The 19,101-nt window shown below is 35.4% G+C and overlaps 1 protein-coding gene across 11 annotated transcripts in view; it reads right to left on the reverse strand.

Annotated features, from left to right (window-relative positions):
• Positions 1–19,101, reverse strand: part of LDB3 (LIM domain binding 3) — a 121,687-nt gene that overhangs the window by 14,487 nt on the left and 88,099 nt on the right. For 6 of the 11 annotated variants that reach the window (XM_040563354.1, XM_040563362.1, XM_040563355.1 and 3 more), the window contains 5 exons: positions 19,059–19,094; positions 13,438–13,608; positions 11,736–11,843; positions 6,946–6,993; positions 4,111–4,238 (listed from right to left, as the gene is read on the reverse strand). In XM_040563354.1, the coding sequence (XP_040419288.1) occupies positions 4,111–4,238; positions 6,946–6,993; positions 11,736–11,843; positions 13,438–13,608; positions 19,059–19,094 (491 nt within the window). The remainder of the gene's footprint in view (positions 1–4,110; positions 4,239–6,945; positions 6,994–11,735; positions 11,844–13,437; positions 13,609–19,058; positions 19,095–19,101) is intronic. The other 5 variants (XM_040563356.1, XM_040563357.1, XM_040563363.1 and 2 more) reach the window with 5 other exon arrangements.

A 19,101-nucleotide genomic window follows, 5' to 3' on the forward strand; every position in this document is an offset into this window, starting at 1 on the left:
TTGTTGTTGTTTAATGATTGTCTTTAGTAAGTTCAGGTTACAACCTCACAGTTTTCCACTTTTTCATCCTACATCTCATAATATCAATGTTCTGTTTGACTTTTCCCCGTTTGTTTATTCCAACCATTGTAGACAGCATATGATTTATCTGGGTTCAGGTTAATCTAGACTCCTTTGAAGGATAAACGCTAGGAATGCGTCTTTGTCTTTCATTCTCTCTACCTTCATCTATTTCTTTTACACTACTTTTTCCACTTGCCACTGTAAAAGGAAAGCAACAGTTTTTTTTTTTTCCCCCAGTTGCTGAAAGAAGATGCCAAGGGAATTATTGAAAAATGACAAATATTGGGCATTTGCAACTGCTCTGATTTCTCCATAGTTAACTAACTTTTCAGCCATTATCATTTAATTTTAAAGGGTGGATTTATTACCACATTTTCTCCATGTGAACAGGCTGGAATTATCTTAAAATAGTTTCATTGTGATACATTAGAACTCTTTCACTAACTATGAGATTTTAGCTATTGTTATTAAAAGAGAATTATTATCTTACTATCTTATATCTCTAATCTGTTATGAACAGTTTTTTTCTTAGTAGCTACTGCCAAATAAATTCACCTTGCATGTTTATGTATTTCTGAAGTCTTCCAACATATATGCAGCAGATAAGAGGTGCTCTTTGCTGCTAACAAGCACTAACATTCAGTATATCAGAGAACAGCTTCTCAGAATATCAGTATTCCATCAGCTGACCCTTAACTGTTCAAGAGTGAATACTTTAAACAATTCAGTAACTCAAACACTATCACCTGGTTTCTTTGAGCCCTCAGATTCTCTCATAGCAGGAGAGAAACAATAGGACTATTGTTATCCTGGGAGAATTGTAGAAGAGGTCTCTTAACAGCCATAGGAAAAAGCTGATTCCTTGCTACTCAGGAATTCGGAATTCTTCTCATCAGCTCCTAATTTACTGTCAATGGATATTTTCCTTCCAGAAAAAAAAAAAATTCCAAAGATTCATATAGTAATGTAAAGATTTGGATAGTCCCAAATGCTTTAGTTTGACATACTACACTGCTCAGAATATATGAAAGCACTATTGTTGTCTGGGGGGAAGTACAAGCTGGAAGATGCAAGTACTTTCTGCCATCTAGTGCCCATGTTCAGAAAATAAATTATGTGCCTGTTAATAACATGTTACGAAATTTGTGGGACAGAGAAGGGTAAAGATCTCTCCATAGGAACAAAAATAAAAAGATTTTTAGCAGCAGAAAGTTTCCAGCAGAATTAGCTTAGTCAAAATGTTACTCTCTCCTCGCTTTATAGGGTAGACTTAATGATATACTTCCATCTGAGCAAGAAACTCAGCAATGCAGTTTCATTTTGAGATCATTTTCAGTGTAAACAAGGTTTAGTCCCCTTATATCTCAATCTGAGCCATATTAAAATTGTCTTGTAGACCTTCTTAGTAACTAATTTGGGTTTCTGGATATTGTACACATGGGGCTGTTGATAGGTGTTTTAATCTGCAAGTTGCTGGCCTGGAGTATTAAGGGAAGTAAGGCATTTCATTCCCATTAACACTGAGGGCTACCATAAGGGAATCCCTTTGCTAAATTTTCCACTGCAAATTGTTATAGTTATATCCGTTATTTCAGCCTTTTCTCACAGTGGTTTTAAACAAACAGAAATCTAAAAAAAATATTTGCTAAAGTGAGAGTGCAGTTAGTACAAAGGCCTGAGACTGGAAGAAAAAGGTGGATTTTGTGGTCTCATATGTCATCCTTTGAGAATAATTGGTCTTCTCAGAACAAGGTTGCATTTTACACTGCAGGAGAATTTATATGCATTGACAAAATTGGATGAGGAAATTTTTAACAGCCTTCATGGTTCTAATCTGTCAGTGACAGGAAACATAGGAAACACTTTTTACTCTATTTCTTCCCAAGCAGCAAGTTTGTGGTTGCTCAGAACTGAAACTGTCTTTTAGAAACAGCTCACATTCCGAAACCAGTTTGAAGTGCTACTATGCTAAATGTATAATACTTGAAAAAGGTACCAAACAAAAAAACAATATCCTATAAAATCCCTGTTACCTCATGTGTCTGTCACTTTGGGGTTTAATTTTAAAGGTGTTTTAGAATCCCTTACTGTACATCTCAAATTTCTCATTACAACTTCCTTTGGGGGGGGTAGCACAGAGGGAGGTGCCCGTCTCTGCTCCCTGGTCACTGATGGCAGGACACATGGGAGTGGCACTGAGCTGCACCAGGGAAGGCTCAGGCTGGACATGAGGAAAAATTTCTTTACCGTGACCGTGGTCAAACACTCTAAGAGGCTTCCCAACAAAGTGTTTGATGCCCTGTGCCTGCCAGTGTTCAAGAAGCATTTGGACAATACCCTCAGTAATTTAACTTTTGGTTAGCCCTGAGATGGTCAGGCAATTGGACTTTTTGATCTTTGTGGGTACCTTCCAACTGAACTACTCTATTTTATTCTAAACTTCTAAAAAATACAGAGAGATTTACTGTTTCTTTCTCTGGCAACTCTTTACTGTCATTTGCATTTGTAATTTATCACATTATGTACTACTCTGAATTTTCTCTTGTCTTCTGGAATACATTATATCTTTGTTGTGCCTTCAAAATAAGAATTTCCCACATGCAGGCAGACAACACATACATTTGAAATGAGTTCACTGTATACATAGTAACGCAGAACACAGTTTCCATACTGTGCATTTTAAGCCATCATCGTGAGGCAAGGGGGTCAAAACCAGCGATATAAGGTATTGCAAAGAAGATGCCCATCACAGTGGAAAGTAAAAACATTGTCTCTTATTCCAAGTCAAATTCAACAGTTAGCTTCTTCCTTAATAGATATACCTTCTAATTTATTTCTGTGGCAGGTTTGTGTAAACCAGTTTACACTTCCCCCCAAATAAGTGTGTGATTTGATATTAATCAGTTTATTTAGGAGATACTTGGACATGCCACAGTTTGCTCTGAGCCATCTTACTGAAGTAAATCCTCTGTTCTCATCTTTCCTTCTTTTGCACCACAGAAATAATAACATTTGACTTCAGTGAGAATAGTATATGCTGACACACCTAACCAAAATCAAATGAGGAGAAAGTGAAAATTATCGACTCTGTGACCCCTAAATAGCTTGTTAAAGCTCCAAACTGGCTTTTTTTCCACCTTTTTATATCAAATACAAAGATAAATCAATCTGTTTTATACCTAAGTAAAATTTTAACATTTAATTTTTAAAATTTAACGGGTTAATTTCAGTAGGTCCAGATACAAAGCATTACAGAAAAAAAACAGTTTAAGATTGTTAGAATTGTTGGCCTTTTCATATTTACTTGACTGTCAAAATATAAATAAACTTTTTAGTTCTCTTGCTAAGGTCAGAACAAACTTAATTTGAAACAGAACAGCATTTAGACTTATATTGTTGCCTCATGTAATTTGTTCATTTTGAAGGTTCACATTTTGGTCATCAATGGTTTTGGAAGTTCACTCCATTTGTAACACATTAATTCAACTGGGATTTAAATAACATCAAGGAGCATATTTTCTGCACAAATGAATAATCAAACATATTCCTCCAGTAATTGAATCTGTGAGAAACGGAAGCATAAGTATTTTAACAGGTCATTCTTTATTCCAAATATAAGCCTGAATTTTAGAGGTTCAATATATGGCCTTATCTATTTTGCAAATAGCCTACTCCACTTACTTCATCTCCTTCCTGACATATACATTCTCCAGATAGTTTATCAATTCTGAAGTGCCCTGGGATTCCTAAAAGGGTGCGCTAGGCTATTTTACAAATGCATTTCTTTGGAAAAGTTGGGTCACACATTGTTCTTAGAGACTTTTCCCTTGCTTTTCTTCTTCTTCCTCCTCCGTTTCACATTTTCCACTCTAAAGCATAATACAATGTAATCCTTGATCTGAAGCTGAAGCAAATCTAACAATCCAGCAGCATTTGATTCCATCTATATAAATCTTTTTAGATGTGTGTGTGTCCTATTGCAAAAATGCACACACTCTTTTTCTAAAAGAAATGCACATACATTTCAGTACTCCTAAGTCTCCTTACCTGACTGGTAGACAGAGGGCTTTATGCTGGCAGTAGTGATAACTCTTGGTTTTGAAGCAGCAGAAGCAGCAGGACTTTCACCATAGCTTGCAGAAACAGGCATTGGTGTATATGACTGGGTTGTGTTTCTAAAAGCAAAATGAAGGTATGAGCAACTTCATATATAAACAGCAGAAGTTACTGATTAGGAAATCAAGAGATCTGGAAGCTTCCATAGTATGCCAAAGGTATCGTCCTTGAGAGCTACAGAGAGAATACTTTGAGATTCATTAATCATTGCTAAGAAAGGCTTGGATGATTCTTCAGAAAGAAAAACTAGCTGGATACGGGTTTTAAATAATGCCAAATTGCTCTTGTCACAGAAGACAGCTTACTGAAGGAATAAGACAAATTTATTAAAGACATTCTCAGTTTAAGAATTGATCGGACGTCAGGAACACGCACAAAAAGTTTTGGTTTTCTGGCCCTTTACAAGCCAACAAGCCTGTTCTTGTCCAAGATAAATCAATGGGGGATTTCTCATTGACTTAAAAAGATTGCTCAGAAGCACTATTTATGGAATTTAATTACTAACTACTGGTTATATAAGCAGAGTACTCATTTCAAAAAGATTAGAATGCTCTTTAAAAAAAAGTTTTCTGAAACTTTTCCATTCTTAGACTGAGATTAATTTATGTTAATTTTTCTAATGCTTGGATTCAGCTAACTGAAAAGCACATGATATGCAATACTGTGATGTGATTTCTGTATTCCTTGACTAAAAACCTTTGCTCGGGGTTCCAGACATCAATAAGGAATCATTTTTCTCCATTTTATGGCTCAAATAGTGATTCTGAGTTTGATTATATTAGCACATAGAAGTAAATGCCTCTTCTATTTGCTTGTTACTTACGATGGCTGTATTTGATGATTCTATTTGTAATAATTTTGATTCACAGACTGCTAAAAGAGCATAACAAACAAAGCAAGCAAGAGACAATGCAATAAGGAAGTACACGGAAGAGGCAACAGATAGATACTGAGATCCCTGCAGTAACAGAAACCATTCAGTGTTTAACATCTTTTATACTTACCTTCGTAACATAGCTTTACTCTTTTTCCTTTCCGTTTCACTGTCTCAATAAGCTAGATACCTATCTATTTGTGCTGAGATTTTATCATTTATTTCTATAGCATCTTTGGCTGTAAGAGACAGTTCGCAAGCACAAGAAGAGAAGAAATGTCCTGCTTTGCAAGATCAATGATTAATCTTTGCTTGTACTTTCTCTGACAATGGAAACAGACTCAGTCTGGAGAGCATGTTATAATTTTTACCTGTGACAAAACCAGCAAATTCCTTCCAGTAACGGTTAAAAAATCTTACAAACATAAAATTTTGATTTGATTTTTAAATAACAAAACTATCCTGAAAACACCATTTTTTTCTGCTCTGACAGTGCTTATACTACAGATCTAGTATGCTGAGCATTGCTGCCTCAAGCTGATTTATTTTGCTTATTTATTTAGACCTAGAAACATTGCTATTGCTATAATAATGATAGCTAGTTATTTCTATACCTAGTCGAGGATTTAAGGCTGGATTTGGGCCCATTTGGGCCCAACAGGCTCTCCAAGATAAACTATTTCACTGATTTTGTATTTACTGTAAATTCTGTTGTGCACTGTGCCATGATTTTGTAACAACCAAAGCACAGTAAGACTTTTTACTTTCCATTCAGAACATCTACTTCCTATTGGTCCCTCCATATCTATAATGCATAAGAACAGACTGTACTTGGGGTCACTGGACAGAGAATCATTCCTCTCACTGTAGCACAGAGAGGAAGAGTGATACTTCACGTACGCTGACTTCACACAAGTCTATTAAAATGCCTTTAGCTAAATATGCAGTATCTAAAGATTTTTCCTTGTTTAAAAATCTATTGTTCAAGGTAAACTAGCCAGAAAACCAGTAAAAAAAAAAAACAAACACATACTTACCTTTACAGGATCAGAGATCAATATTTACTATGCGGATTAAAAGATTTAAATCATGTGTGTCATACAGCCTTAATCTGAAAATGGCACACAATCAGGAAAGCCTGCTTCCAGGGGTGCAGGGCCATTGGTGTAAAGACTCATTTCAACATCTCTTAATGCACAAAACACAAAGAAGTTCTGAGCCAGGTTATTGATACTTAGACTGCCATGAAGAAAAATGTTTTGTTTTTTGTTTTTAAAGCTAATAGCATGATAAAACCATGCTACCAGATTTCCTTGTATGTGTAGGGAAAATAAGTTGAAAAGACAAAAACAATACCAAAAAGAATTGTATTCTTAGTATCAAATTCATGACAAAATTAGAAGCCAACTATAAAATATTTTACAAATATATGATGCATATTAAATATAGTAAGGAAGATAAAAAGGTTTGTCAGAGAAATAAAGTGTTATACTGCATCATTAAGGGTTTTAGTGAAGTTAAAAGATTTATCAGAATTTACTGAAGAAAAGGAAATAGCGTATCATTATAAAAAAAAGAAAAAGGGGAAAAAAGAGAAAAAGAATGAAAGAAGAAAGAAAGAAAAAAGATGTCCTAAGTGTCGAAGATGCTCTTATGTAACAGGAAGCAATGGCGTATAAAAAGCAGTGAAAGCACCTTTACTGAATTTATCTGTAGCAGCCAATGGCATGTGACAGGCAATTGATTAAAGACTGGCTCTGAAAACTATTAGTTGAAAGAAAGTAAACATTTCTAAGCAGATTTTCATGTTAATACTTCACTAGATGCCTATTAGCAGCAATAAACTGTTAAGTGCTTTCAAGGTAGAGTAGCTGCACAAAACATTTTTATACCTCTTCTTTGACTGGTAGCTGATGGAGGTGGAAGAATGCCGGTTGAAACTAAAATGAGACAAAAGTTGTATTTGAAAAGAATATACCAAGAAAATTGGGATATCTTGTCCTATAGTGAATTTCTTCATGAATAGGAGCTACTCTTAGTAAATGCTATAGTAAACAACATGTACATATTTATAATGATATAAGATCAGTATTACATTACATTTTGCTTAAGTTAATCAGGGAATCACAGTGAAACCTCAATAAGGGTAACAAGTAAATGAGCTGAGTATATTGCTCCGTAAGCTGCTGTCATCCAGTTTTGTTTACTTTTTAGTTGTAGAATTCTAATTCAACCACTGAGTCTTGGACATTCCCCATCAATTTGTATCATCACAGAAAATTACGTATAAGTTTCTTTTTGTCAGTATCATAAGCTTAATTTATGTATCAGCAAAACTTGAATGAATGAATGTTCAATGTTCAGCTAAGTTTCCTAGAGAGTTATGGGTCAACAAGGATAAACCCCGCAGAAAGGACAAGCAGAAAATAGTTGAAATGGCAGCATCAAGCTATCACAATCAATTTCTCCATTGCAGTACCATTCTACTGCTTATGTGTTGATCATAGCTCTGGGTGAACAGGTAGATTTTTTTCCTTGGGGAAACCATATCATTACAGAACAGATGATTCATTTATGTAAATATAAGTACTTAAGACTTTGCACAACATATGATCTGAGAAACAAGAGGGTTCAGAATGAACATGCGCCCTGTCTAAATGCAGAGCAGTGCAGAGATGTGTGGCAGCAATCACATCACACAGGAACACAGGCCCCATTTGCCAAAAGTAACAGTAGGACCCCATCAGGTACCAGTTATTTTCCTCCATTTTGGAGAAGAGTTTTTCTTCCCTTTACCACAGACACAGTGCTTGGATTCAGACTCTAGAATCACAAGAGCTACCCCTTTTTTTAGGACCATAATCCTGACTCTCCATTGCTTCTCCTGCTTTTATATTCCCAGAGTGCTGGTCTCACTTGTTGCCCTGCTTTTACCCTCCCAATGGAATCACCAATCACATAAAGAGCTTTGTGGCTTAGTTAAAAGACTCCTGCTGTGCTTTCTTCTTTGTAAGCAAGATTGTAAGTGGAAAGGATTAACATTGCGAGTTTAAAAGTAAGGGAAATGCGATCAGTTAAAGATTAATGACTACAAACATCTTTCTTCAAGATTATGAAGATTTTACCCATGTTAGTTGTTATGTGTACATACAGCCTTGCTCAAAAAAGCAAAAGTAAGAAATAGAAGTAGATAAAACCGACCTAACAAGCTTTAAAAAAAGATTAAAATAGCTAAGGACATTGATCAAGAAATCCTCCTGCATTTTCTTGATAGACGTTTTCTAAGGTATCTGAAGGAAGAAAAAACAAACTATGGGATCAGTGGTGGGACAGCCTTAGACTCATTCTACCTGAACATATTTTACAAGACAGGTATACTGTTGTAAATAAGATTATCCATATAATTTTAGTTCAAAATAAAATATGAACTACAGTAATGCTCCAATGGTGTATGTCAAGGTGAAACCAGACCTTTTAAATCTGTATTTTTTCATGCTAATGCATTGCTTGATTTCTAAATGAAAACTATCAGATGCTCAACAATTTGAATTATAAATTAGTTTAGAAACACCTTTTAGGCCCTTAGTTAGACCACACTAGCTATAATATGTGGCAGTTTTAAAAATAAACAAACATGAAACTAGTGCACAAAGATAAAGAACGAATTTCAGCTGCAACATAACTTTCCAACAGAATGCAAATTTGCATCTTGTACCTGATTGTCAGGGAAGCAATTTTTAACAAGTCTTACAAGTTTCTGATTTGCCTTTATGTTCTAAGGCTTGTTGCATTACTGAACTACCCGGAAAGATATTACCTAAGAGAATAATATATACCTGCTGATAACAACGTCGTTGTATAACAAAGTATATGTCAGCATGATACCTCTGTCATCCATTAGCAAGTAAGATTTTAGGGCACTGGAACACAAAGCTGATTGCTGTAGATTTTCTCTCTCTGACTTAGATAATTGCTGCCTATGAGCAGTAGCTTTTAGTAGTCTGATTAAAACATTGCTCTCTGAAGTGGACACCTGTTTTTCATAGATTCTCAGGGGCTTTCAGGTTGGGAAGGACCTCAGGAGGTCTCTCATCCAAGCTCTTGCTCAAAGCAATGCCAACTCTGAGGTCAGACCAGGTTGCTCAATGTTTTATCCAGTGTGGTCTCGAAAACCTTCAAAAATGGAGACCTCCCTGCCTCTCTGTACAACCTGTTGCCCTGCTCGACTTGAAGGGTGGCTTAAGGTTTTTTCCTTAGCCAGTCAGAATCTCTCTTCAGTTTGCAATCACTGCCTCGTATCCTCCCACAGGAAACAACTGCAAAGGGTCTGGCTCTGTCCTCTTATATCGATACGTTACTAGAAATGAATTAATAATTACAAAGGATTTTATAGCTTCAAGGCCTCATATTGCTTCCCTTTGCTGAATGAAAGGCATGTGAAATTAAAGTGGAATGGATAATTCTGAATGAAGAAATAGCGTTACACTTGCTCTAATTTATTAGTTGTTATAGTTAGAAATATATTCTCTCATTCAAGACACTTAGGTACTTACAAGGTACTTAGACAGAAATTATCAATGAATAATACTTTTTTTTCACTGAAATGTAAAAAAAAACCTCTCTAATCTAGGGTGTGCAATAAAATAAACTTTATTGCAGTTTTACTGATGGATCCCTGAAAGTGATATATGCAATAAACGCATCTGTGATTTTATCTTTCTGGATTGCTACAAAGTTCTTCACTACGTAAAATTTTTTCATTATCTAATAATTATTCATAAAAGAGCTAGAGCCTTTTATGAAGTTAATACTAATCTCAATGAAATTACTGCAAAAATAAGAAGTACTACATGCTCTATTACTACATGCAGGCTACTACGTGAGACCTACTAACTAGCTCTTTTGTATAATTCTCACTGAAGTTAGTAGAACACAAAGGAAATCTCTCATGCAGATATGTAAAAATACACCTATCATATCAAGATTTATATAGGTCCTAAGATATAGGCTGATGAAATAAATAGATGTCCACTGACTGGCCAAAATAGTCAACTTGAATTTGATTTCATGTTCTCACTGATGGATACATTTCAGTCCTTAGCTTGGAGAAATACTAAAACTGAGTCTCTTCTGGAGCTCAGAAAAAAATAAATGGATTTTGCACACCAGTGTTATAAACAAGCTCAAATACACACAGTTATTATTATTGTTGCTTAATAAGTATGGGTCTTTTTTTGGTTATTAGAGACTTGTAACAGACTCCTAGAAGAGCTACATAGGACCCTATTCTCATAAAGCTATGCGATCATTCCAACTGACTGAAAAAGATTTGTTAGTTAAACAAACATCAGATAAAATAATACCAATGACATTTAAGAGCCTAATCTGAGCACAAAACTGAGCAAAAAGACAGTGTAAGAATTACTTCTGAGATGTACTGAGCACTCATAATTTGAAAATTAGGTCCTCTTACAGTATTTTAAGATGGATATCCACAAATAATGAATTACCTACATAGCTAATCTCTTGGGAATTTTGCAAGTTCATACATAAAACTAGATGTCACTGGCAGTAAAAACCCTTGCAAAACCTGTTCCATTCTGTCCTTCCATTCTGGGTAACATTCTTGGTGACATTCACCAAATTCATGACGTAATCGAAACCGAACATATGACTATTGTACTTCCACTCAAATATATGGAATTGCATCAACAGTTAGTTTTACTTCTTATCTTTTAGCAGCTTCATACAGGGAATTATAGAAACAAAAAACCATGCTTACATCCTAAAACTCACAACTCTCCTGATCTTCTGTTCTGTAGCTATTTTATTTTTGCATCGGTTTCAGTGATGTGAAACCAACCAAAATGCTTTCAAGTAACAGTGCTTAGTGCTTAACTGCTGTTTTTTATGATACTCTTGAATAAGATTATTTTACCTCTAATGTGTAGCCTTCAAACTTATATGCTTTGTTCATTTCAAGCAACACCTTTGTGTGATTCCTAACTACATTTTGTTTTAAGGTAAAAAAGACTTGGGATAATAACCATTTCGAATGTATTGCTGACTCACTCTTTCATTATTTGTGAAGACTCTATTCAAATAATGAACCTTAAAATCTACTGCTTTTTCCTCTATTAGTCTTGATAAAGTGTTAATGAAAGCTAAGAAAAAGCTTAGCAGTGGGAAAGCACAGCAGCATTCTTTCTTGTGATAGATCCTATCTTTGCCTATCAGTAGTCTTTCATTAGCCACAACTAAGACTGTAATAAAACGAGATCTGTGGTCCTTTGAAAGTGCATCAGATGCTTAAACTGTGATCCTGTGTTTTGACTGTGAGGGGGAAAAAAAAGTCTATCATGCCTGCCTGGCCTCACTGAGGCTTGATGCGTATTTTCATTTTAAGATGGCAAAACCAGGACAAACTAACCAACTGAAATACCTTTGATCTAAAAAGACGTTTTGGTTACATATCCTAAGACTAAACCCTAGGTGTTTATTACTAGCTGGGTTTTAATGTGAATGATCAAGCAAGAAGGCTATTCCATTAAACACATAAGGCTTTTCAATATTCTTCACAAAACCAATCTCTTAAGAAGCAGAAAACCTTAAATTTGAGAGAGTAATACAGAACCAAAACTAATTAATTAAAAAGAAACAGAAATGAGCTTTGTAGGTATACCTAGACTGAGATGAGATAGCAGATGAAATAGTGGAAGCTGCTAATGACATGTTCTTGGACCCAAGGAAAGGCTTAGGTTGTGAAAGAGAGCTGGGGGCTGCAAGCACTCTGCAGAAGACACAGTAAAAGCATGAAAGCATGTACAAAATAATTTTACAGGGACAAAAATCACAATATCAGAACCAAGATTTGTCGGAGTTCAGGTACAAGAGGACTGCTGCATAGTCACCAGGAACCGGTTTTCTGTAGTGTACATCTGCAGACTTACAGAACAGCACAACCAAGCAACATCCCTACAGAACACAAGACAAAATGCACACATAATGTAAAAAATCTTAAAAACAGAATGTATTGAAAACTAAGACAGACAATATTTCAGGACAGGACTTTTGCCAACAATACATATTTTTACCTGCAAGATCTGAGGATGTTTGAGCCTGAATTCAAGCTAAACATTTTAATATGAAAGCAATACCAGATAAAAGATTCTCCTTAAAAGTTATTGGCATGATTAGTTGAGTAGAGGCATTTGTTTTTGAGGCGTGTATTAGATAATTCATTTTTTTCATGTTACAGTTTCAACAACAGGATAAAATTGCTTAAGCCATATCATTATTTCAGGTGACATGCCTTTCAGCACAGTTCTGAATTACAGTATAATACCTTATTCAAACCTCCTTTGCTGGCTGGATGACTGGTTTTCTTGCACTAGAATAAAAACACTGGAATCCACTAGGTGATGATTTGGAAAAAAATGACTAAAGTGAAAAACTAAGTAGTTGGTATACATATATAATTTAAGTGAAATAGAAAAAATTAAACAAGAAATAGAGCTAAGAACACTTCCAAATCTATTTACAGAATTCTGAGATATGGCAGACTACATCTTAGATCTCACTTATTTAAAGTAGTTTGTATTACTGATTATGTGTTTTTCCTTGCATTTTTTAAAGCATGATAAAATATAAACATTTTAGGAATATTAATGTAGCAAAACCCAAAGAACAAATAATATACAGCAAAAATTCACTCTTACTATCCCCAAAACTACTGTAATGTGACAGCAGCATAAATCCCATCTATTTCTTCACAGACTGAGTCTTATTGCTTCTGATATACCACTATAACTCCTAGAAACTCACATTAGCTCTATAACTGAATTGCATTAGAAAAAAAAAAGTAGATCAAACTATTAGAGATGAATTGACTTAATACTCAGTGCACTCATATGTGTGGTTTTACTGGTCACTGTGCATCCTGTTCTACTGACATCTGCTACAATATGATAAGCTCAATCACATCAGTAAATTACTTTTTTTTTTTTTTGAATCTTCCACTTTGTGTCGTACTTTAGAAACACTATTAAGACAAGCTGTGAGATGTTGTTTTGGTTTTATTACAAGCAGTGAAAAAACACTTTTGGTTTTAACCCCAAACTTTTTTTTTTTTTTTGAAAATGTAAACTATATTCCAGACAATGCTATTTAAAAAAAAAAAATATTTTTAGGACAGTTTTATTTTGCAAGTTCTTTGCAAACAAGAACGTACTTTAAAATAAGAAAAAAAAACAACAAAATACATAAAAGCATATAAAAAGGCTACAGCATGTACATACAACATTCTTAAGTTTAGAATGTGTATGCAGCATTTCCAGAGCCATACAGGGGTACATCCGCGAAAGGAAAAAGCAACGAAGCGTTACCTTTGGAAGGAGGATGAGAAAGACTCTTGCACTACTGAGGTGGGAGTGGTTGCTGGCGGTGTCATCAGACTGGCTGTATTTTGAGCAGCAGTAGCAGGCTGATGTGCTGAAGCATGTGGTGCAGGAGCAGAGGCAGAGCTGGTAGACACCGGAGCATGCTCAACAGGGATACTAATTAGAGTTAAATTAAATAAAACAAGAAGCATCTTAAAAAGGGGCATATTTAAATGTAGAGCATGAAACCTATGTTTGCACCTGAATCTGCAAACATAGTAGCAGGCTGTGTTACTGAGAGAAAAGCACAATGGGGGGGGGGGGGGGGGGGGGGGGGGGTGATAAAAAAGACATTTGTTAGGCCTTTTCATATGAGCAGTTAAGACTGTAATGCAGTTTTTGGTCCTGACTGAAATTTATCCCAGATCTTATACAACACTGAAGTCCTCTTCCCACTGAAGCCAGCAATAGGGCGTGCAGTACTTCGATAGTTGTATAGACCCTGTCACAAACTCTTTGAGTTAGGATAAATTTCACACGATATTTACTCCAGGAGCTGAAGTTTACATTAAAGAGTAAACCTCCTAATTAGATGAAGAAAAGCAATTTAAGGGATTATTATTATAGTTTTGTAGCAGCAGGTTTCCTGCAGGTTCTTAAAGTCTAGAGATATAGTCAGCACACTTTTGTGCTGACTTCAGTCAGTTTTCTGCCATACAGGTACTGGAAAGATATGTTTAAGAGTCCACCGATTGTTAGCTCATCTCTGCCCTAAGTTCACCCCATGTTATGCTGGCCAACCTATCAAATGATAAGACACCTCACCTTTTTATACATAAAAAGAGTACGTAATGAAAAAAAAAAGTAGCATAACATTTTACTATCTTAGGTTTAAAACCACTTGGGTGATGAGCATGAGTTATCCTTGGGGTCCTCTTGTGGCACAGATAAAATAAACATTTATACTTCTCTGTTATCTTTGAGTGCAAAATAGATTTAAATGAACAAAGTCTAGTCTTGTATCCTGTGGCCATTTTGCTAACGTCTTGCACTGCTTGCTATGTGAGTGTGCAGTGCTCGTTAACATATTTTAGCCTTACACCATCACTCAGATTGGAAAGTATTATTCAGCTGTTACAGACAGACAAATTGGGTAAAGTTGATCCATTAAACAACCTTGAAAGATAACTTAGAGTTAAAGATTGAAACAATCTTTTGTGAGGTTCAGTTTGTCTCCCACTAGCTCTTCTTAACATCCAGTGAAAAAAATATATATATTTTGATGGATTTACAAGATTCTAGGTCTTTGCTGATTATGTCAATGAATTGGATATTAACAAAAGGAGAGTAATATGTATATTCATTATTTAGTTGTCAATAAAACAAAAATCACTATGTCATTTAAAAGTTCTCGGTGGGGGAGTGGGGAGTTTTGTCTTTCAGCCATTCTGTCTAATATTTTCTTTTGCTTCTCTCAGAAACTGATCTTACAAGTTGCACTCCTCAGGAGCTAGAATGAGTGTTTAGTACTTCAGAATTCGGGATACCCCTTGCTCTTCAAGGGACTGTCCCATTTCCCCTGTCCTCCTCTCATATGACCCCTTGTTCTGTGGGTCTGGTAGTCTAAGTGACTAAGTATTTTACTGTTTGATTAGCTGAAACGGAAGCATCTTTGCTACATCCACCGATTAAACATAGCAAGTGGACTTTTGAAAATACTCATCTTGTTTGCAATTCTAGATTTCAAATCATTATGTGAAAAACTTTTGCGCCACTTTTGCAAAAGTTTGTTCATCATAATCTGCATTTAAATTCAAGATTAACTCTCCCTCTTGATGCATTTGCATTATGTTGTAAATTTTTCCACTTCGTTAATACTGCATCAATTAGATAGCTATGTAGCACAGTAGCTGTATCTTACACATCACAGCTATGGATCATGGGCTAGTCTATTACTGAGTTTTAAGATAAAGGAATACTCGCACAATTCCCCCCCCCCAGCAACAGCAGGTGCTGGAATTTTCGCATTACAAGATGTTGACTCAAAATTTTGTACTTACACATCTTTGATTGAGCGAACATGAAAGGACAAACTATATGTTATTATATTCCATTTTATAATGGATTTTCATGCATGTCCTAAAAACAAACAATGATTTCACCTATTTTGTCTATTTCCACTGAAATGAAAATTGCTACAGATATCAAAAGAATCAAAACTTCGTACCTTAAATAGAAGAAAATAGTGAGGTTACTTATATGTCGTAACAATCTCCAAAATGTTAACCAAAACACATACTCATTGATACATATTAAAGAAAAAAAAAAGAGGAAAGAAGGAAAGAGGAGAATGTATGTAGACATGGACCTGTATGGAGACACATGTCAACTGGACAAACACATATGAACTAAATGCAAATATACTGAAATACCTTAAAAAAATTAAGAGAAATAGAAAGAAATTTTATCTTACATGCTGTAATAGATTTTTAATGCGAGTAAAATGTTAGAGGCTTGGTCACATTCCTGCAGGGCAGAACGCACTAACTGTTTAACAGAAAAAGGAAGTAGAATAGATATAAATGAAATATATAAAAACCTTAAAACTCAGGGTGATTTCACTACATATGTGTATAGTTGGTAACTAATTCTCTTTTTATAGAATGAATTCAGACTAACTTGACTGTTTTTAATTGACCCACTATGAATTTTAAACAGATATTTCATGTAGATATTCAAATATTTTTTCCCCAAATCGCCACCTTTCTAGAACTTCAATTTATTATTATTATTATTTTTTAAGTTATTCAGGTGTGGAAGAATTTTGAGAGTTTGTAAACGTGAATGCTGTTTTATAAAAAAGTCATCTATTTTAACAGCTTCATTATTAAGTTTTCTATTTTAAACACGTATTCTGTACACTTTTAATCTTTACGGTATTTTGCATTTTAAGGAAAATCAAAGGAAATGTATCTTCTGAAACACCTCTGTATTTGTGACAAACATAAAATGCATGATGTGAGTAAGTTAAGTGGATGAACACAAACACATACTCAACTGATTTTCACTCATGGAAAGTAACACAGATCAGTAGAGGTTAAGAGGATAATAATGGTTAACAACCATAATGAGGAAACAGAGCAACAAATGCACTCAAACATTAAAAATAAATTGCAGATGACTCTTCGTGATCTCAGCAGAATCCTAAATTATGAGACTTTCTGTCCAAATAACAATTGAATAGATTATTACAGCTGCACTTAGTCTCCTTTATATAATGCATGAAGTCCTTTTTGTTTCAAGTCATCTAACAGATCTGTTGTATAAAATTGAAAATATAAGGGACAAAATCAAAATGAATAGGCAAAACTTATCTGTTTTACATTAGCATTTTTAGAATGAAGTGCTGGAGAAGATATTTAGAGAAAGACTGTGGAAGAATTTTGCATTTGAATATGGGAATGCTTGTAGAAACACAGTGAATAGTATCAGCTGCTGCTTTTCTGCAGAAGGTGCTTAATGGCTCTAGCCTGTATATTCTGGATGAAATCCTTAAGAGGGTCACTTTAACATGTAAAATCCATGGGAACTTGAGGTTGCTGGAATTTATGGAACTTACACATCTGCCTTTTAGGCCATGGGCATTTCTGTCTGGAAGTTAGAGATTGTTATTACCAAACCATTCCAAAGCTCCAAACCAGGTCAGTTACGCAGTTACACGTCACAGTGTACCTTTGATTACTGGATGAAGTTAGAGGGACTTTCTGGCCAGTAGTGATGAAACTGGCTTCCCTCTGACTTGTACCCGCTCCAAGCCTCACAGACCCCTTGGAGGCCACTGGCTTAGCATTGTCAGTGTTGGCATCCTTGGTGCATGACTGAGGAGGATGCCAAATACTTGAGGTCACATACTGTGGCGCATGTGTAGTAGCTGAAGGCCTGGGTAACAAAGATTACAAGGGAATTTGTAAATGAGATATTTGTTATCATGTCACCAGATTCCTAGATAATAGCAAGTTTTTGAGGGAGAGGGAGAATTCCAGCCATAGAAGAAGCTGGTTGCTTTAACAGAAAAAGGGTTGTTTGTTTTTTGTTGTTTTCAGAGATACTTGGTGTTCTCTATCCATGCTAAATAAAGCAGCACTTTAGAACATTAATACCTGCCCCTTTAAGACAGAAGTTATTATTTGTATGCAGCAGGCAAAGCTGGGGCAGGAGGGCCACACGAGAAGACTAACAAAGGTGCTGAACCTCTTAACTGAAAAATCAAGTCTGGGTTTAATAATGAAGGCTTCATTTGTCTGTCTTTTTCCTGGAAGATTTAAATCTGTAAATACCTAGTGTCCTCTTTTTGTATCCCTAAATTCCTTACACCATAGGAGATCATCATGGTACTGCATTTGAAATCGTGACAAAGCTTGACGGTTCACTACAGCTTAAGACCAGGAAAGGATTTAAGAACTCAAAAAAGTACCTTGTGTTAAATCTGGAAACCATATTGCTAGGCATATCAAAATAAGACACATAGCAAAGCTGTGATGATAATGGATGTGGAGAAAAGCTATGGTGTGACAAACCATGCAAGATTAAGGCAATGTAGTGTGACACTAACACCAGTCATACATCAGAAACTGTTCCTGGTAAAATCCAAAAGAAGAGATTTCAGTGGAGCAGCTGCACAGTCCTGTAGATGGTTTTGCAAAAGTCAAACAGCTACTGAAATGCTGATGTGTTACTTTGGTTTTCAATTTAATTCATATACACTTGTTACGCAGGAATCAAGGGTTTTATTTCATTCTTCTGACAAAATTCTTATTTTACCCAGCGTTCCAAGTGCCAGTTACCATTGCTCGTGTCATTAGTGAGGATAATGCTTACACTTGGATTTTAGTTCTATGCGACCTTTGTTCAAATGTGAGAAGTCTTAAAAACAAAGTAGTCGTGCACTGTTTATGGAGGGATGAACAAGACAGAAAAGCAGTGAGGTAAAATTTGTTTCATGGCATGAACTAATAGGAGGCATTTCTTTGCTCCATTAAATAATTGATCAGATTAATTTACTTTGTTCTATACTTGTGTGTACCTTTATAGATATATTTCTATATGTAACTGCAAAGTGTGCTGAGATTCTTTGGTAGAAAACCACTTTTGAATTGAAAGAAGTTACTTACAGGGGTATGTTTTGAACCTCAAAGCCCAGCAAGAATAAAACAACACATGCAAGAATCAGATATAAAAATGTTCTCACAATACCCAAAAGATTCCTACTTAGATCTTAAAAGCAACTTGAACAACCTAGACAAAGTTTAAAATGGAAATTATTCTTAAAACCCCATCAAACGGGCAACATTCCATTTCAACAAGACTTGATAAAAGCTTCTCATTTTTCAGGCTTATAAGTTGAGCTACTTGATCCCCCCTGCGCTGTTTCATAGTCTGTTATCATCTCATAGAAATTGGAACTCTACATTAAAAAGAAATGCCCAAAAACCTGCTTAGTTGCAACCTCTATCCTTAATTGTCCACTCAAATTGTACAAATTTCATATGGCTCTGAGGTAAGAACAATAGGGGTAAAGTGGAGGCAAATTGAATAGGAAGAAACAGAACACGCAGAGCAAACATTACCTCTTTTCTGATGCTGCTGCAACATTTTCCTTGTCTCTGTGAA

The sequence above is a fragment of the Cygnus olor genome, chromosome 7 (genome assembly GCF_009769625.2).
Source record: "Cygnus olor isolate bCygOlo1 chromosome 7, bCygOlo1.pri.v2, whole genome shotgun sequence".
NCBI lineage: Eukaryota > Metazoa > Chordata > Aves > Anseriformes > Anatidae > Cygnus > Cygnus olor.